The sequence below is a fragment of the Triticum urartu genome, chromosome 4A (genome assembly GCF_056163025.1).
Source record: "Triticum urartu cultivar PI428250 chromosome 4A, HENAU_Tu73, whole genome shotgun sequence".
NCBI lineage: Eukaryota > Viridiplantae > Streptophyta > Magnoliopsida > Poales > Poaceae > Triticum > Triticum urartu.
The window spans coordinates 84929325-84950477 of record NC_141876.1 but is presented as its reverse complement, the minus strand read 5'-3'; the positions used below and the strand labels follow the sequence as shown (position 1 = coordinate 84950477).

Below are 21153 nucleotides of genomic sequence, written 5' to 3'. Positions count from 1 at the left end.
CAACAGGTAAATTGTGTTTCAGAATAGGTTCATGTTTAAAGAATACTTCATCTAATTACCTTCTTTCATTCATAAACATATCATTTTCATGGTCTAGCAAATATTGTTCTAAAGGATCACTAGGAGGTACGGCAATAGAAGCAAGACCAATAATTTCATCTTTACTAGGTAATTCTTCTTCACGGTGTTGTCTACTAAATTTAGAAAAATTAAATTCATGAGTCATATCATCTAAACCGACAGTAACAACATCTCTTTTGCAATCCATGGTAGCATTAACAGTATTTAAGAAGGGTCTACCAAATATAATGGGACAAAAACTATCTTCTGGGGAACCAAGAACAAGAAAATCAGCAGGATATTTAGTTTTCCCACACAAGACTTCAACATCTCTAACAGTTCCCATTGGTGAAATAGCATCTCTATTAGCAAGTTTAATTATGACATCAATATCTTCTAACTCAACAGGTGCAATGTCATGCATAATTTATTTGTATAAGTCAATAGGTATTGCACTAGCACTAGCACCCATATCACATAAGCCATGATAACAATGATCTCCTATTTTAACAGAAATAACAGGCATACCTACCACAGGTCTAGGTTTATCTATATCTCGGGGTTTAGCAATTCTAGCAGTTTCATCACAGAAATAAATAACATGCCCATCTATATTATCAGCCAAGAGATCTTTAACAATAGCAATATTAGGTTCAACTTTAACTTGCTTAGGAGGTGTATATGTTTTAATATTGCTTTTACGAACCACAGTTGAAGCTTTAGCATGATCCTTTATCCTAACAGGGAAAGGTGGTTTCTCAACATAAGAAGTAGGAACAATATGATCATTATAAGTAATAGTCTTTTCTTCAACTTTAATAGGTGCAGCTACTTTTACTTCTATGGGAGGATGATATTTAAACCACTTCTCCTTGGGGAGATCAACATAAGCAGCAAAAGATTCACAGAAAGAAGCTACTATCTCAGAGTCAAGTCCATATTTAGTGCTAAGTTTACGAAAAATATCGGTATCCATAAGAGATTTAACACAATCAAAACTAGGTGCCATACCTGACTCCTTACCATTGTCGAGGTCCCAATCTTCGGAGTTGCGTTTAATTCTTTCCAATAAATCCTATTTGAATTCAATAGTCTTCATCATAAAAGAGCCAGCACAAGAAGTATCAAGCATGGTGCGATTGTTATCAGAAAGCCGAGCATAAAAATTTTGAATAATCATTTCTCTTGAGAGCTCATGATTGGGGCATGAATATAACATTGATTTAAGCCTCCCCCAGGCTTGAGCGATGCTTTCTCCTTCGCGAGGCCAAAAATTATATATATATAATTGCGATCATGATGAACAAGATGCATAGGATAAAACTTTTGATGAAATTCCAATTTCAATCGTTTGTAATTCCAAGACTCCATATCATCACATAGCCTATACCATGTTGATGCATCTCCCCTCAAAGATAAAGAGAAGACCTTCTTCTTAACAACATCTCCGGGTACACCTGCAAGCTTAAATAATCCACAAACTTCATCCACATATATTAGATGCTCATAAGGATGTTTTGTTCCATCTCCCAAAAAAGGATTAGCTAGCAGTTTTTCTACCATACCCAAAGGAATTTCAAAGCAAGCATTTTCATTTTCAGTAGGTTCAGTAGGTTGAGGAGCAACTCTTTGCTCTACTGGTCGGGGTGAAGATACCCTGAACAAGCCCCTCAGAGGATTACTTTCCATAGTAACAAGTGACAGTAAATTTCAGCACACTATATAAATTTTTCCTTACCAAATTCTACCTATCAAAGGCGCTTCACTCCCCGGCAACGGCACCAGAAAAGAGTCTTGATGACCCACAAGTATAGGGGATCTATCGTAGTCCTTTCGATAAGTAAGGGTGTCGAACCCAACGAGGAGCAGAAGGAAATGATAAGCGGTTTCCAGCAAGGTATTCTCTGCAAGTACTGAAATAAGTGGTAACAGATAGTTTTGTGATAAGATAATTCGTAACGAGCAACAGGTAACAAAAGTAAATAGGGTGCAGCAAGGTGGCCCAATCCTTTTTTAGCAAAGGACAAGCCTGGACAAACTCTTATATGATGTAAAGCGCTCCCAAGGACACATGGGAATATCGTCAAGCTAGTTTTCATCACGCTCATATGATTCGCGTTCGGTATTTTGATAATTTGGTATGTGGGTGGACCGGTACTTGGGTGCTGTCCTTACTTGGACAAACATCCCACTTATGATTAACCTCTATTGCAAGCGTCCGCAAATACAACAAAAGTATTAAGGTAAACCTAACCATAGCATGAAACATATGGATCCAAATCAGCCCCTTATGAAGCAACGCATAAACTAGGGTTTAAGCTTCTGTCACTCTAGCAACCCATCATCTACTTATTACTTCCCAATGCCTTCCTCTAGACCCAAACAATGGTGAAGTTTCATGTAGTCGACGTTCACATAACACCACTAGAGGAGAGACAACATACATCTCATCAAAATATCGAACGAATACCAAATTCACATGACTACTAATAGCAAGACTTCTCCCATGTCCTCAAGAACAAAAGTAACTACTCGAAAAGCATAAACATATTCATAATCAGAGGGGTATTAATATGCATATAGGATCTGAACATATGATCTTCCACCAATTAAACCAACTAGCATCAACTATTAGGAGTAATTAACACTACTAGCAACCTACTAGCACCAATCCCGGACTTGGAGACAAGAATTGGATACAAGAGATGAACTAGGGTTTTGAGATGAGATGGTGCTGATGAAGATTTTGATGGAGATTGCCCTCTCCCGATGAGAGGAGTGTTGGTGATGACGATGACGATGATTTCCCCCTCCGGGAGGGAAGTTTCCCTAGCAGAACAGCCCCGCCAGAACCCTAGATTGGCTCCGCCAAGGGTCCGCCTCGTGGCGGCGGAGTTTCGTCCGAGAAGATGGCTTATGATTTTTTTCCCATCGAAAGAGTCCATATAGCAGAAGATGGTCACTGGAGGGCCACCAGGGGGCCCACGAGGTAGGGGGCGCGCCCCCCACCCTCGTGGGCAGGGTGTGGCCCCCCTGGTGAAGTTCTTGAGCTCAATGTTTTTTATATATTTGGAAAACATCATCCGTGAAGTTTGAGGACTTTTGGAGCTGTGCAGAATAGGTCTCTAATATTTGCTCCTTTTCCAGCCATAATCCCAGCTGCCGGCATTCTCCCTTCTTTATGTAAACCTTGTAAAATAAGAGAGAATAGGCATAAGTATTGTGACATAATGTGTAATAACAGCCCATAATGCAATAAATATTGATATAAAAGCATGATGCAAAATGGATGTATCATTCGGCCTGATGGACCGGATGTCCAGCCCGACGATTCCAGATCTCGTTTGGGGCGGAAATTTTTGAATTGGGGCGGAAATTGATGATTTTGGAGGCAAAATTTGATGGATTTCGTGGATGGAAAGTGGGGAAACTTGAGTAAAAGGTAGGTCTACTCAAGACACAACGGATCCATGGATCAAAATCAACAAAACATCATCAAACCAACAAATCACAAAAAAAATTGGGCGCTATTTTTTGGTGGGGATTTTCGAATTTAGGACGAAATCAACAAAATTAGGCTAGAAAACACAACGGGGAGGCTCCGAAATCGTGATCAACGTGGCTCATGATACCAAGATGGTGTAGGGTGGAACCCTAGATGGACGATTTTTCACGAAAGGAGCGAATCCCGCGATGAACACGAAGAATACAAGGGGAAACACAAGAGAATCACTCAAACCAATAAGAATGATCACACATATGCTAAATCCAAGTACACAAAAGGAGATACAAGATCTAAAGTCAACAAGGGACGATACAAATGGTAACCGGTCTTCTCCATGAGGAGGTCTTGAATCCAACGTGGATCTTCTTCGTAGAGGGGTCGCGGTCTCTCTCATGGAGTAGATCCGATGTGGATGAGCAAGGCTCTATCTCTAATATGTGCTATCACAACGCTAACCCTAACTAGAAGGAGGTGGAGGAGTATATATAGTCTACAGCCACGAAGGGGTAAGTGAGGAAGGGGTACATGGGCCTTTGGCCCGGTTAGGCACGCGCAGGTGCCGGACGTCCAGGCTGGGGGCCGGATGTCCGGGGCTTCGGGACGAGCCGGATGTCCGGACTGAAGTGGAGGTTCAGCTGCTCTCTGGATACGTCGGTGCCGAATTTCTAGGGGAGATGTCGGATGTCCGGGCTGTCGGGAGGCGCCGGGTGTCCGGGGTTGGCGCCGGATGTCCGGCCACTGAGGCTTGTTCGGCCGGACTGTTGGTGCAACAGTTGGGCGGCTGCACAGGCGCCGGATGTCCGGCCGCTGTAGCTTCAGCAGCTCCGTCTTCTTTTGTCGTCGCTTCCAGGCTTCCCTCGCAGATGTTGTAGTTGTTCATTAGCGCTTGCACTCCTTCTCGTCGTCCGTAGTGTTCCGACAATACCTATGCATGCACACGAGTGGAGTGTCAAGTAGTATACCATCCTCGAAGGGGTCAAGTAAGCACGTGTATAGGAGATGATTCACCTTTGTGTATGTGAAGTAGATGTCGCACGTGTCACCCGCCGAACGGACTCTTGACATGGTGTTGTCCATAGGATGCTCCGTATCAGAAAGTATCTTGTGTGGTTCCGTGAATATCATTAGGTCTTCTTCCGTCGTCGCTTCCAGGCTTCCCTTGCGGATGGTGTAGTTGTTCCTTGGCACTTGCGCTCCTCCTCGTCATCCGTAGTGTTCCGACAATACTTATGCATGCACACGAGTGGAGTGTCAAGTAGTATACCATCCTCGAAGGGGTCAAGTGAGCACATGTATAGGAGATGATTCACCTTTGTGTATGTGAAGTAGATGTCGCACGTGTCACCCGCCGAACGGACTCTTGATAGAAAGTATATTGTGTATGTGAAGTAGAATGCTTCGTATCAGAAAGTATCTTGTGTGGTTCCGTGAATATCATTAGGTATCTAGCCATAGTTTTTCCTATGTTTTTTTTCATTTTACCCACAAACATTTTTTCCTTGTACAGATGAAGAACAGAAAATGGAAAACAAGAAAGAAGTAGTTCTATTCTAATATAAATTTGTTTTCATTTTCGAAATGAAGGACATAAAACGAAAAAAAAAACAAATAGTTATATTCTAATAGAGCGTGGACATGTATAGGAGATGATTCATCTTTGTGTATGTGAAGTAGATGTCGCACGTGTCACCCGCCGAACGGACTCTTGACAAAAAGTATATTGTGTATGTGAAGTAGAATGCTCCGTATCAGAAAGTATCTTGTGTGGTTCCGTGAATGTCATTAGGTATCTAGCCATAGTTTTTCCTATGTTTTTTTTTCATTTTACCCACAAACATTTTTTTCCTTGTACAGATGAAGAACAGAAAATGGAAAACAAGAAAGAAGTAGTTCTATTCTAATATAAATTTGTTTTCATTTTCGAAATGAAGGACATAAAACGAAAAACAAAAAACAAATAGTTATATTCTAATAGAGCACGGATTAGGGCCGAACGGACTCTTGACAAAAAGTATATTGTGTATGTGAAGTAGAATGCTCCGTATCAGAAAGTATCTTGTGTGGTTCCGTGAATGTCATTAGGTATCTAGCCATAGTTTTTCCTATGTTTTTTTTTCATTTTACCCACAAACATTTTTTTCCTTGTACAGATGAAGAACAGAAAATGGAAAACAAGAAAGAAGTAGTTCTATTCTAATATAAATTTGTTTTCATTTTCGAAATGAAGGACATAAAACGAAAAACAAAAAACAAATAGTTATATTCTAATAGAGCACGGATTAGGGGAAAAAGAGGATGCACGTGTCACCCGCCGAACGGACTCTTGACAAAAAGTATATTGTGTATGTGAAGTAGAATGCTCCGTATCAGAAAGTATCTTGTGTGGTTCCGTGAATGTCATTAGGTATCTAGCCATAGTTTTTCCTATGTTTTTTTTTCATTTTACCCACAAACATTTTTTTCCTTGTACAGATGAAGAACAGAAAATGGAAAACAAGAAAGAAGTAGTTCTATTCTAATATAAATTTGTTTTCATTTTCGAAATGAAGGACATAAAACGAAAAACAAAAAACAAATAGTTATATTCTAATAGAGCACGGATTAGGGCCGAACGGACTCTTGACAAAAAGTATATTGTGTATGTGAAGTAGAATGCTCCGTATCAGAAAGTATCTTGTGTGGTTCCGTGAATGTCATTAGGTATCTAGCCATAGTTTTTCCTATGTTTTTTTTTCATTTTACCCACAAACGTTTTTTTCCTTGTACAGATGAAGAACAGAAAATGGAAAACAAGAAAGAAGTAGTTCTATTCTAATATAAATTTGTTTTCATTTTCGAAATGAAGGACATAAAACGAAAAACAAAAAACAAATAGTTATATTCTAATAGAGCACGGATTAGGGGAAAAAGAGGATGCACGCCCGGTGGGACTCGAACCCACAATCGCTTGATTAGAAGTCAAACGCCTTATCCATTAGGCCACGGGCGCTGCTGTGATGTACTTGCCACCCGTACCTATATATTGGGTATTCATCACGAGGGCTCGCCCACAGAAAACACTGTCAAACCTCTCCCTCTCAGTGTTATTCTCCCCTTTCCCTTTCGTGAGAAAACACTGGAATGAACTAGGTCCGTGGTTCTTGTGTGGCGATCTACCACCTGTTTCTTGGACTGAATCCCTGTCCGTGTTATTTTTTTCGTTTTAACGAGTCCATATTCTTTCTTGCCTGTCACGTACACCGTATTTGTTACCTCAAAAAGACAAAAACATACACCGTATTTGCTTGGTCGGTCGAGTGTGTTTCATGTAGCAACATGATATCGGATTCAATACACGTCTGTTCAAAATTCTGATAACCAAGCAAAAACTATGTGCTGACCCGAGTGCCCTTTTAGGTAAAAACTACTACTTTCTCCGTTCCTAAATATTAGTCTTTTTAAAGATTTCAATGATGCAGACTATCTATATAGCTATTCCTCACCCCAGCCCATCCGTTGCAACGCTGCATGTAAGACTTCAGCCGAACGAATCAGTTTGCCAACCACCTGCGCCATGGACGTAAGATTCCTTTCATTGAAAGTAAGTTTACAGAGACTCCCATCCCCAGCCAGCCCACACGCCTTGGACCACTTTTTTTTTTGCACGCCTTGGACTACTAAGATGAAACGTAAGACTTGTTCCATAACGATGTAATTTTACGGATGCCCCAAATCCCCAACCATTGTACACGTACCTTCCCATGACCATTTTAAGAAAAAAAAAGACTATGTAACGGAGCCAGCATAAATTAGCCTATAATCTACGAATATTTGTTTCTGATCCCGAGCCATATTATCTTCTTGTGATTGCTGCATTGTACCGTGTAATCTATCGTTAAACTTGGAATATTGGAGCCACTTCAAAACAGAAAAACCAGCTGGTGTAAATAAGAGGGTTTTCCTAACAATCAACATAAATAAACTAAAACGTCGGACGGAAAGATGTGTGCGACCAACGGTTGACAATGGTAAGAATTCTCCGTGCCAATGTAAAATAAACATTTGCCGACATAAGTATTCTTGGTGTAAATATCATTTTTTAAGCCTTCTGATGTCATTAGATTGCACTGTTGACACCACATAACAACTGTAACCAAATGTCACAAAGCGCGGACTCATGCACATAGAATAAATATTGTAATTAATCTGTGTGGAAAATTATACAATGCAGATAAAATGGTTTTCGACTGCTGTCATTCCGTGTGATATATGTGCATTTAGGTTGACACCTCCAGTCTTAGCGAAATCCAGCTTTTGTAACAAAAATGTTTTTAGGGATTGACCATGTTCGTAGAAGTATTAGCTCCATTGTTGTGCCCATATCTGCATCCTCCTGCACTGTATATGCCTGCAAATGTGGCTGCATCCTTGTTAGTTCAACTCACAGATGCTCTAGCAGAAATTGCAAACATTGGAACAAGGATATGAATATGATTCATAGTAGCATTGTTATCGGACAACCAAGAAAAAGATTGTGAATCGCTATCCGAACCAAAATGGGTTCTTGGGAATTTTAATTTATACTAACGATGTGCAAGGAGCCAATGATATAGAAATGGAATGTGATCAATGTACAATCACATCAACTCTTGTTTTCATAAGATTGAGAGGTGGCGTACTAAAGAAATATCATGCAGGAAAGTTCAACCATTCGACAGCTATTTCGTTATAGATAAAGATGGCACTCGCTAGCCAATGTGTTTTCACCCCCACATTATCTCTGACATCTACTAATTTTTTGGTGGATGTTTACTATGAACATACTCAAATCACACATAAACAAAGAGGAGAGCCGATTAAGAAAAGCATCAGAAGCAAGGGATACACAAAAAACAGAGTTAAATAAGTAAACCAATGGATTAAAGGGGAGACACTGCACATACCAATGTAATTTACAGTCGTACACAACCTATATCACATGAGAAATTTATCACAAAGGTGTCATTGTTTGAAAAAATCGTCAAAAAAAAGTGCAATCCTTTGAAAGGAATCCCTTGAACAAATCTCTGAAGAGAACGAGTGAACATATCATGGAGAAGATGAAAACAAATACTCCCTCCGTTCCTTCATATAAGATGTATTTTTTTTTTGAAAGGTCAAATGAGCACAAGTTTGACCGACTTTTTATGAAAATATATCAAAATTCACAATATGAAATTTATATCATTTGATCCATCATGAAAAGTAGTTTCAAATTGTATCTACTAGGTATTGAAGATATACTTATTTTATTCTATAATCTTTGTCAAACACTTAAATGGCTGACTTGCACGGAAACCAATCACCTTACATTCTGGAATAGAAAGAGTATATGAGAAAACACTTACATCAGGAAGTTGATGCGTCAGTGAGCCAACTTTTTCTTTTATTTATACAAGACAAGTTGTGTAGGCAGTCTTTGATTAGTCAGCATCGGTAAAATAATATAGATAAGGCACCTTACAAGCATCTTTAGAATATCAACCTGTAATACACAAATGCTTATAAGTGGACCTGACCTCCCAAAAAACTGATCGAGTTTCTGAAGGAAATATAAAAGGTGAATGGAGGAAAATTCCATAGAAAATTAGGGTCGTGGTAACTCTATGAGACGACTGCACAGATAGTAAGCCCATAATACGCAACAGCTGGAAGGATTTACCTTGACAGCCAAAATCTGACGCAAAACCTGTATTTCTGAAACAAGCAACTGCAAATGCTAGGTTTGGAGCAATGAAAATTAACTTGACCATGAACTCTTATACGAGAAAAGTAGTAGAATCGAAACTAATGGGTTCAGGCTCGAGCTCACCTTAGGCCACAACAGGTCATAACACGAACACAAACAACAATGGTTGAAGCATTGTTTGTAAATAACAGAAACTTGAATAAATAGTAAGAATCGAAGTGGAGTGAACTATAGAAGTAATACAAGTTACCCTGTATGTTCAGTGGCCAGGAATTTGGTGCTGGTTATTCATTGTAAAAAAAATTGGCAATGCAATGTAAATGTATACTATATCACCTAAATCACTAAGCTCCCTGGGGTAGAAAGCCCCAGGAGCGATTTGGCTAAATCTGCTCTTTCACACCTCAAAAAAAATTTGTACCGTGAAGCTTCCTTTGAAGAGGATCAAACCCATTTGAGAAATCATACTCTTCTCAATAATCGTGTACAAAAATTGATATGTAGGATAACTGCCTATGTAATCTATTTGCTGCTCATGTGAGGCAGTTAGGATGCTCCTAAGTGTCTATGTTAATTGTTGTTTGCAGGTTCAGGAGCATACTTTTCTAAGTCCATCAACTGTTGCTGCTATAAATTCACAACCAATGAGTTAAGGTGTGGATTAGAGAATGGGGAAATACTCTTACCGTATAAGGCATACTATAAAGCATTGCATATCAGCTTGGAAGCACTGCATCTTTGTGCCTCTCTTTGATATAAATCTTGGAAGCACTGCATCTTTCACAAGATGGCGCAGCGAAGCGCGTGGAACGCTTCTAGTAGAAAAATAAATGTGCAATAAGCTAGCAATACCAATGAGTCAATATATCAGTAATTGTAGCAAAACATCATTGTGGCACAAATAAATAGTTAAATACACGCGCCACAATTTAGAACCAAGGCAGCAGCCGCAGCCGGTAAGTCATGCCCATGATACTATGTCTAAGTTCCTATATGGATAGGGAAAATAGAATCCTAGATTTGGACAGGACGGGAGGAGAATTACAGGGGCACAAATCCTGACAATGAAGCAAAGTTTGGAGACCTTACTGTGACATCGACGTACCCGGCGAGATGGAGCAGCACCGCCGTCGCCGGGGCAGGAAGAGTTCGTAGTCGTTGCATCACCGCTGCGTTTCCCGGTATCCAAGAACCCGGAGAGCTCACGCCGTTGAGCCTGCACCGTCATGGAACCATCACCAACCACGGCGCCGCTCGAGACCTAGGCAGCCGCCGAACGTCACGCCGCCCATCTGCTTAGGGACGAACACGACGTCGAGCCCACCAGCCGAAAACCGTTTGCAGCAGATTAGAAAAGGACAGGGAGGTGGGCTGGGTTCGATTCAATGCACGACTATGATACTATGATTTTTTTTTTTGAGAAAAGACAACGAGGTAATTTTACAGCGAGGGGCGGTGGGATTTTTTCCAATCGAACGATGGCCTGGTTGGACGTAACGTCAGGCTTATTCTTCGATTCAATGCACGACTATATACTTTAGAGTGTAGATTCATTCATTTTACTCCGTATGTAGTCCATAGTAAAATGTGAATATCTAGAAAGACTTATATTTAGAAACGGAGGGAATAGATTCATACACATATGCGTATGTATTAGCTACACAAGGACACAGGGTTTGATACCAGGCCTACAAAACCACAAGGATAAACCTTGATACCAAATTATTTTATGTGTTTCAAAAATATTGCAAGATCAGCAGTATATACTTTCATTTGCAGAAGCAAACACTGTACAAGGTAGGAACCAAAACTGCTGTGAATCCAGCAAATGAAAGCCTTTTAGATAACTTCTATTGGCCGTGGCCATTGAGAGTTTAAGCAGCTGTGGGAGGCTACACATACAGTTATCACGAATTCCTGAGAATTACAGTAGCGGCACGTTCACATAACAGGGGCTTGGCTTCTAAATGTGCTTCAAGGTTTATGACAATAGCTGGACAGCTGCGATTTTCGGGATCTTTTCTCGGAGCTTCTGAGTGAGGGCCACTCGGACAGTCATCACGCCAGCAGCTGGGCCTGTGAGCCTGACCTTCACGATAGGTTCCTCGATGGAAACAAACTCAAGCTCACCACCCCCTGTGCCGGAAAGGTATGGCCTGATCTCGTCAAGAACCTGATTGTCAGTGAAAGCAAGTCAGCAGCTGGTCACTCCAAACAGTGCTACCTATACATAAGTTTAGTGACACAAGAAATTCAAATAAAGATACTTTATGAAGGGAGCCTATATACTGCTCATAGCAAAAAGGAAAATGGCATAGGTCAGAATATGTCACTGCTTCAGCCTGCGAGGCACAACTATTCGGATCAATAGAAGCTACATAGAAGATTAAAAGAATAGACAAGAGATATGCTTGATATACAGAACATTTTCACGACAATTTGAAGCATTAACAACCAAATTAGCACATCATAAAATTGATGTGGAACTCACATATGAATACTTCCTCCTAATTTTGTAAGGGTTTTTATCATTTATGTCACTAGTTGTGTACCACTACTCAGTTTCGCCATTAGAAGTTACAACTGCTCAAAAATCATCATTCTGTGAGATGCTTGCTAAAAAATGCAATTAGATATCTCAAAATGCCATCATTCCATTAGATGCCATTAGACATCATTATTGTCAGGTCAAACTTGTTGACCATGTTATATGACAAAATACCCCTAGACCCACATGTCAGCTCTCTCTATCGCACCATGATAAGTGTGGGCCCACTTGTCAGGAGTAAGCAAGCGTATAATTTTAGAGGAAAATAAGAATGTTCCTGGGATCAAGTGGAACCCACACTTTATTGTAGTGAGATAGAGGGAGAGCTCACATGTTGGTCCATAGGTATTTTGGTCATTATAACATGGTAAACGTGATTGGAGGTGACAGTAATGGTGTGCAGTGGCATTTTTGAGCATGCACCTAAAGAAGCGATGGCATTTTTGAGCAGTTGGAATTCCTAGTGGCAAAACTGAGTAGTATGACATAATCAGTGGCATAAATCATAATGAACACGTGCAGTCAAACATTTCATGATCAATGTGTCAAATCGTCATGGCCACCCAAATGAAAAATTTAACGCCCTTTATATAATACTCCCTCCGTCCCGTAATATAAGACGTTATCACATCCAATATGTGTGTATATTGGATGTAATAACGTCTTGTATTATGGGACGGAGGGAGTAGGACTTAGTGGTTGTCAAAGTAATACTACGAGACCATCCCAATGTCCAAAAGGACTAACATTTAAAGATTGAAGGATAAACATATACCATGTGTCAAAACTTCAGTTGTTAAAGCATATTTACATGATTCAAAACTACTTTTAAAAAAACTAAGCCTGAAACTAGATAAAGTTGTCAATCAAATCAACCTAAAAACATGAATTTTGTATCTCCATTCTTCAAAATGCTACAAGCATCAAGTAATCAGTAAATTTACTTAAATAACATAAAATTCGGTTACCTTTTCTATGTTCTCTTCATTCAATTCAAGACCAGTCTCCTCATCAGCAATAGGTTCAACTGCAACGATCTCTGGTATTTTCTCCATCAAACGTCGCTCAATACCCATCTTCATTGTTGTTACTGAAGCTGGGCATGATCCACACGCTCCTTGCAGCTTCAATCGCACCACATTTCCGTCAATCTCATGCAACACGACATTACCTCCATCGGCCATAAGGTAAGGTCGCACTTCATCCAACACCAACTCAACATTTTCAGCAGTCAATGGCAGCTCGACCGCTGGATCTGGGTTGGCAATAGCCTGAACCACTGCCACAGTAGGATACACCATTAGTTCCACATTATGACACCATAATCCCTTGCATTTACGGTAATACAAGCAAGCCATACACAAGTATGCTTCAGTACCTAATCCAATACTACCTCTCTACCAAAATATAAGACGTTTTCACAGTTCAACAAAGCTAGGATCTGCTCCGGCTTGGTGCCAAATCAGGAATGGTTAACCTTGTTTTAAATGAATGGTTGACCTTGCTTTAAATTGATATGAAACGTTTATAAGCTAGATCATCGCACTCTAAAGGTCATACAGTAACAAGCTATTCTGTTAGGGATTAAATGCGAGTTGCACTATCATTCACTTCAACTGATGCATAATTACTAGAGGGTTTGCACTAAAAGTACGAAACACGAGTAGTACATAAAACACATAATACGGAGGGTTTGCATCTACAAGTCAATGACCTGTTGCACTATTTGAACACCTACTAGAATCAAAGGGTTGGCTTGCACGAGCTAGTCCTAGCTGGAGAACACAGCAAACAATCCACTATGGAGGAAGAATGGCCCGACTTCACAATAGAAAGATGAGATTCATAGCAGCACAAGTTGGGACCAAATTCTTGTTTGAGAGCTGTCCAGATTTACACCATCAAAACTCCACGGTACGTCTCTCGATGATTATTCTGTTTTTATGCTCGAGACATCTCTCTACCAATCCGAAATCGTAGACAAAGGAAGACAACAGGAGCGAGGTAGAACCTGGTCATGAATGAACAAACCAACAAATCGACTCACCTTGCCGCCGCCGCCGGCGCGCGGGGGTAGCAACCAGCCTCGGTGCAGAGGAGGTCCGGGCACCCGTCCGACAAGGCAACGCAATCCCCACCTGCGGGCCAAATCAAGAATCCGTCAGCCTCGACAGAGACAGGAAAACGCCTCCGAGGGAAAGGGCAAAGACGGGCGCAAACCCTAGCCTTGAAGGGGGTCGCGGAGGAGGAGGTGGACGGGGAAGGGCTCGGCGCCCACGGCGCCGCCGCCGCCGCCGTCGCCGTCTGCATCTCCTCTAGAGCAGCAAAGGGGGATTCGTGCTCTTACGTGCGCGGGGCGGTTGTTGGCTGGACTACGGGGGCAGTCGGAACGGAGAAGCCAAAGCTGCGTTTGTGGTTCGGTGAAGACCCGTGTGCTCTGCCTGTTCCTCTCTCTCAAAGTTTCCTTTTTACAGCCCTCACAAAAATAAGGTTTCCTTTTCCCGAAGCCTCTTTTCAGAGTTTAGAGCAGGTGTTGTATAAATCTGTCCCGCGAAATCGTAAAGTTTTAGGCCTAGTTTGGCAATATAGTTTTTACAAAACCATAGTAATTGAAAACCTCGGTATGTTAATGTGAGGGCAATGAATACTTCGGCTTCTAGAAATCACAGTTTTTTTCAGTTTTGGCAAAACTACAAAGGTGTTTGGCAAGTGTAGTTTTTCTTAGATTTTCTAGTTTTGACTACTTATTGCATGGATAGTTATAGCTAGCTAAACTGAACTGAGCTACACTCAAATAGTTATTTTTTTCTCGAATACGCTAAGCTAGCGTATCATTGCATTGATAGAAGGAGATAACAAAGTACAAGATTGGGAATCGTAGCCTCGTGCGCACGAATGGCGAGCCCATGATCCCAGGGAGAGCATAGGGTAGGGGGTTGCTCAGCCCCAAAGATTACAAGTTCAAGTTACAGAATTACTCGCAGCGAGTCCTCGAGCTCCCGCGGTAGCCCAGGAGCGAGCTTCATCTTTGATCGCAGCGATCAGGGAGGAGGAGGAGGGGGTAATCTTGTCGAAGATGATCGTGTTCCGGTGCCGCCAAAGGGACCATGCAGTGAGGGAGGCGATGGTGGCGAGGCCTCGACTCCGCGCAGCCGGGAGGAGGAGAGTGGCTCCAGAGAGCCAAGCAAAGTAGCCGGTGTTGCCGTCCGGCGGAGTGGTTGTCGGGGAGCACCACGAGAGGATTTCGTGCCAAGTGATGCGCGCGAACACACATCCCACTAGGATGTGTGTTGGAAATATGCCCTAGAGGCAATAATAAAATGGTTATTATTGTATTTCCTTGTTCATGATAATTGTCTATTGTTCATGCTATAATTGTATTAACCGGAAACCGTAATACATGTGTGAATACATAGACCACAACATGTCCCTAGTAAGCCTCTAGTTGACTAGCTCGTTGATCAATAGATGGTCATGGTTTCCTGACCATGGACATTGGATGTCATTGATAACGGGATCACATCATTAGGAGAATGATGTGATGGACAAGACCCAATCCTAAGCCTAGCACAAGATCGTATAGTTCGTTTGCTAAAGCTTTTCTAATGTCAAGTATCATTTCCTTAGACCATGAGATTGTGCAACTCCCGGATACCGTAGGAATGCTTTGGGTGTACCAAACGCCACAACGTAACTGGGTGGCTATAAAGGTGCACTACGGGTATCTCCGAAAGTGTCTGTTGGGTTGGCACGAATCAAGACTGGGATTTGTCACTCCGTGTAAACGGAGAGGTATCTCCGGGCCCACTCGGTAGGACATCATCATAATGTGCACAATGTGACCAAGGAGTTGATCACGGGATGATGTGTTAAGGAACGAGTAAAGAGACTTGCCGGTAACGAGATTGAACAAGGTATCGGGATACCGACGATCGAATCTCGGGCAAGTACTATACCGATAGACAAAGGGAATTGTATACATGATTGACTGAATCCTTGACATCGTGGTTCATCCGATGAGATCATCGTGGAACATGTGGGAGCCAACATGGGTATCCAGATCCCGCTGTTGGTTATTGACCAGAGAGATGTCTTGGTCATGTCTGCATTATTCCCGAGCCCGTAGGGTCTACACACTTAAGGTTCGATGACGCTGGGGTTATAGGGAAAGTATGTACGCGGTTACTGAATGTTGTTCGGAGTCCCGGATGAGATCCCGGACGTCACGAGGAGTTCCAGAATGGTCCGGAGGTGAAGATTGATATATTGGACGAAGGGTTTTGGAGTCCGGAAGTGTTCCGGAGGTACCGGGTGATGACCAGCATGACCGAAAGGTGTTTCGTGAGCCCCGGCAAGTGTTGGGGGCTTCATGGGCCAAGGGAAGGGGGCAAACTAGCCCACTAAGGGGTTGTGCACCCCCCCTCACCTATTCCCACGTGACCAGGGGGTTTGGGGCGGCTCATCTAGGGTTCCCACCTCCTGGCTTGGGGGCCAAGTCACCCAAGGGGGAGATCCCATCTGCCCTGGCCGCCGCCCCCCTTAGGGGAAACCCTAGGGCGCCTCCCCTTGCCCTTGCCCCTATATATAGTGGAGGTTTTGGGGCTGCACAACACACGAGTCTCTCTCTCCCAAGGCGCAGCCCTACCTCTCTCCCTCCTCGTCTCTCGTAGTGCTTGGCGAAGCCCTGCAGGAGTACCGCGCTCCTCCACCACCACCACCACGCCGTCGTGCTGTTGCTGGACAGAGTCTTCCCCAACCTCTCCCTCTCTCCTTGCTGGATCAAGGCATGGGAGACGTCACCGGGCTGCACGTGTGTTGAACACGGAGGCGCCGTTGTTCGGCGCTTAGATCGGAATCGATCGCGATCTGAATCGCTACGAGTACGACTACCTCATCCGCGTTCTAGTAACGCTTCCGCTTAGCGATCTACAAGGGTATGTAGATGCACTCCCGTTCCCCTCGTTGCTAGATTACTCCATAGATTGATCTTGGTGATGCATAGAAAAATTTAAATTTCTGCTACGATCCCCAACAGTGGCATCATGAGCTAGGTCTATGCGTAGATTCTATGCACGAGTAGAACACAAAGTAGTTGTGGGCGATGATTTGTTCAATTTGCTTGTCGTTACTAGTCTTATCTTGATTCGGCGGCATTGTGGGATGAAGCGGCCCGGACCAACCTTACACGTACACTTACGTGAGACAGGCTCCACCGACTGACATGCACTTGATGCATAAGGTGGCTGGCGGGTGTCTGTCTCTCCCACTTTAGTCGGATCGGGTTCGATAAAAAGGGTCCTTATGAAGGGTAAATAGCAATTGGCTTATCACCGTTGTGGTTTTGCGTAGGTAAGAAACGTTCTTGCTAGAAACCCATAGCAGCCACGTAAAACATGCAACAAGAATTAGAGGACGTCTGACTTGTTTTTGCAGGGTATGCTATGTGATGTGATATGGCCAAAAGGATGTGATGAATGATATATGTGATGTATGAGATTGATCATGTTCTTGTAATAGGAATCACGACTTGCATGTCGATGAGTATGACAACCGGTAGGAGCCATAGGAGTTGTCTTAATTTATTTATGACCTGCGTGTCAATGAAAACGCCATGTAATTACTTTACTTTATTGCTAACTGTTAGCCATAGTAGTAGAAGTAATAGTTGGCGATGCAACTTCATGAAGACACGATGATGGAGATCATGGTGTCATGCCGGTGACGATGGTGTTCATGCTGCGCCTCGAAGATGGAGATCAAAGGCGCAAGATGATATTGGTCATATCATGTCACTTTATGATTTGCATGTGATGTTTGTCATGTTTACATCTTATTTGCTTAGAACGACGGTAGCATAAATAAGATGATCCCTCGCAATAATTTCAAGAAAGTGTTCCCCCTAACTGTGCACCGTTGCTAAGGTCCGTTGTTCCGAAGCACTACGTGATGATTGGGTGTGATAGGTTCTAACGTTCGCATACAACGGGTGTAAGCCAGATTTACACACGCAATACACTTAGGTTAATTTGACGAGCCTAGCATGTACAGACATGGCCTCGGAACACGGAAGACCGAAAGGTCGAACATGAGTCGTATAGTGGATACGATCAACATGAAGATGTTCATCGATGATGACTAGTCCGTCTCACGTGATGATCGGACACGGCCTAGTTGACTCGGATCATGTATCACTTAGATGCCTAGAGGGATGTCTATCTAAGTGGGAGTTCATTGAATAATTTGATTAGATGAACTTAATTATCATGAACATAGTCAAAAGGTCTTTGCAAATTATGTCATAGCTCACGCTTTGGTTCTACTGTTTTAGATATGTTCCTAGAGAAAATTCAGTTGAGAGTTGACAGTAGCAATTATACAGACTGGGTCCGTGAACTGAGGATTGTCCTCATTGCTGCACAAAAGGGTTATGTCCTTAATGCACCGCTCAGTGTGTTGAACCTCGAGCATCGTCTGTAGATGTTGGGAAACATCTGACATGCACATTTTGATGACTACGTGATAGTTCAGTGCGTAATACTAACGGTTTAGAATTGTGGCACCAAAGACGTTTTTGAAACGTCGCAGAACATATGAGATGTTCCAAAGACTGAAATTGAAATTTCAGACTAGTGCCCACGTCAAGAGGTATGAGACATCTTACAAGTTTCTTAAGCCTGCAAACTAAGGGAGAAAAACTCAATCGTTAAGCATGTGCTCAGATTGTCTGAGTACTGCAATCGCTTGAATCGAGTGGGAGTTAATCTTCCAGATGAGATAGTGATGGTTCTCCATAGTCACTACCTACAAACTATTGGAGCTTCGTGATGAACTATAACATATCAGGGATAGACATGATGATCCTTGAGCAACTCGTGATGTTTGACACCGCGAAAGTAGAAATCAAGTAGGAGCATCAATTGTTGATGGTTAAACCACTAGTTTCAAGAAGGGCAAGGGAAAGAAGGGATACTTCATGAGACGACAAATCAGTTGCTGCTCTAGTGAAGAAACCCAAGGTTGAACCAAACCCGAGACTAAGTGCTTCTATAATGAGGGGAACGGTCACTAAAGCAGAACTACCCTAGATACTTGGTAGATGAGAAGGCTGGCAGGGTCGACAAAAGTATTTTGGATATACGTCATATTATTGTGTACTTTACTAGTACTCCTAGTAGCACCAGGGTAATAAATACCGGTTCGGTTGCTAAGCGTTAGTAACTCGAAATAAAAGGCTGCGGAGACTAGTTAAAGGTGAGATGACGATATGTGTTGGAAGTGTTTCCAAGGTTGATGTGATCAAACATCGCACGCTCCCTCTACCATCAGGATTGGTGTTAAACCGAAATAATTGTTATTTGATGTTTGCGTTGAGCATAGACATGATTGGATTATGTTTATCGCCACACGGTTATTCATTTCAGAGGAATAATGGTTACTTTGTTTATTTGAATAATACCTTCAATGGTCTTGCACCTAAAATGAATGGTTTATTGAATCTCGATCGTAGTGATACACATGTTCATGACAAAAGATAAGATAGTAATGATAGTACCACATACTTGTGGCACTGCCATTTGAGTCATGTTGGTATAAAATGCATGAAGAAGCTCCATGTTGATGGATCTTTGGACTCACTCGTTTTTGAAAAGATTGAGACATGCGAACCATGTCTATTGGTAGATATGCATGAAGAAACTCCATGCAGATGGATCGTTTGGACTCACTTGATTTTGAATCACTTGAGACATGCAAATCATACCACATGGGCAAGATGAATGAAAGGCCTCGTTTTTAGTAAGATAGAACAAGAAAGCAACTTGTTGGAAGTAATACATTTTGATGTGTGCAGTCCAATGAGTGCTGAGGCACGCAGTGGATATCGTTATGTTCTTACTTCACAGATGATTTGAGTAGATGCTGAGTATATTTACTTGATGAAACACAAGTCTGAATTATTGAAAGGTTTAAGTAATTTCAGAGTGAAGTTGAAGATCGTCGTGACAAGATGATAAAATGTCTATGATATGATCATAGAGATGAATATCTGAGTTACGAGTTTGGCACACAATTAAGACATTGTGGAAATTGTTTCACAACTAATACCGCCTGGACTACCATAGTGTGATGGTGTGTACGAACATCATAACTGCACCCTATTGAATATGGTGCATACCATGATGTCTCTTATCGAATTACCACTATCGTTTATGGGTTAGGCATTAGAGACAACCGCATTCACTTTAAATAGGGCACCACGCAATTTCATCGAGATGACACCGTATGAACTATGGTTTAGAAAAACCTAAGTTGTCGTTTCTTAAAAGTTTGGGGATGCGATGCTTATGTGAAAAAGTTTCAGGCTGATAAGCTCGAACCCAAAGCGGATAAATACATCTTCATAGAATACCCAAAAATAGTTGGGTATACCTCCTATTTCAGATCCGGAAGTAAAAGTGATTGTTTCTAGAAACGGGTCCTTTCTTGAGAAAAAGTTTCTCTCGAAAGAATTGAGTGGGAGGATGGTGGAGACTTGATGAGGTTATTGAACCGTCACTTCAACTAGTGTGTAGCAGGGCACGGGAAGTTGTTCCTGTGGCACCTACACCAATTGAAGTGGAAGCTTATGATAGTGATCATGAAACTTTGGATCAAGTCACACTACTAGGGAAAAGGCTAGCAGCAGCGCGGGTTTTAGGTGTATCAATAACGCGCAGACCAGCGCTACTAATAAGGCTAACACATAGCAGTAGCGCGGGCTCACCAGCGCTACTGCTACACAAGTGTAGCAGCAACGCGCTTAGTGGAAGCTCGCTACTGCTAATAGCTATAGCGCGCTTCTTCCGTGCGCTCTACTGCTACTACCGTGCTGCCGCTAACTTTTCTCCACTCCTACTGCTAATTGTAGTAGTTTTTTTTGTTTTTTCGGCATATTTGTTTTGTATTTGAACAGGCTTTATAGAAGAATCTTTAGCACATACAAATGTCATCATGATACACATACAAATGCCTGCGAGACCACAGATGTAATCATAGCATATACATACAAATAGTCTCATCATAATCATCATCCAACACAAAGTGGTCTCTCGTCATCATCTCGAAAATAGCGATACAAGTCTTGATTACTTGCAAATACATCGTCATCCATCTAAACAATGATATACGCGAGAAGAGCTATCACTTTGAGTACATGAGTTCGTACCCCTCTCTCGCATTAGCGTGAACCTAAACTAACTACTGCCTGTCGCTCGGAAACCGGAAACCGGTACACCTGGGCCTGACACTCCGGCCACTTATCGTATATATACTCCTGGCATAGCACTTCTTCGCCAT

General features: G+C 42.1%; 1 protein-coding gene and 1 non-coding gene across 3 annotated transcripts; both read right to left on the bottom strand.

Annotated features, from left to right (window-relative positions):
* Nucleotides 1-6481: 6481 nt before the first annotated feature.
* On the bottom strand, nt 6482-6554 carry TRNAR-UCU (transfer RNA arginine (anticodon UCU)). Its single transcript has one exon. It is a non-coding gene; the product is annotated as a tRNA-Arg (tRNA).
* A 4407-nt stretch (nt 6555-10961) lies between these two features.
* NFU2 (NIFU-like protein 2) lies at nt 10962-14320 on the bottom strand. Of its 2 annotated transcripts, none has more exons than XM_048713832.2 (4): nt 14047-14320; nt 13868-13958; nt 12789-13099; nt 10962-11445 (listed from the first exon to the last, which is right to left on the bottom strand). In XM_048713832.2, exons 1-4 carry the CDS (start codon nt 14128-14130, stop codon nt 11254-11256), a joined length of 678 nt encoding a protein of 225 aa, XP_048569789.1. In that variant the 5' UTR covers nt 14131-14320; the 3' UTR covers nt 10962-11253. The 2 variants fall into 2 exon arrangements, with proteins under 2 accessions (XP_048569789.1, XP_048569788.1); XM_048713831.2 differs by having other exon boundaries at nt 14041-14310.
* Nucleotides 14321-21153: the final 6833 nt, after the last annotated feature.

Coding starts and splice junctions, on each gene's coding strand:
- NFU2 (XM_048713831.2), bottom strand. CDS start 14,130: ATGCAGACGGCGACGGCGGCGGCGGCGGCGCCGTGGGCGCCGAGCCCT. Junction 13,959..14,040: donor CGACCCCCTTCAAGGCTAGG/GTTTGCGCCCGT, acceptor TTTGGCCCGCAG/GTGGGGATTGCGTTGCCTTG. Junction 13,100..13,867: donor GCGCCGGCGGCGGCGGCAAG/GTGAGTCGATTT, acceptor CTACTGTGGCAG/TGGTTCAGGCTATTGCCAAC.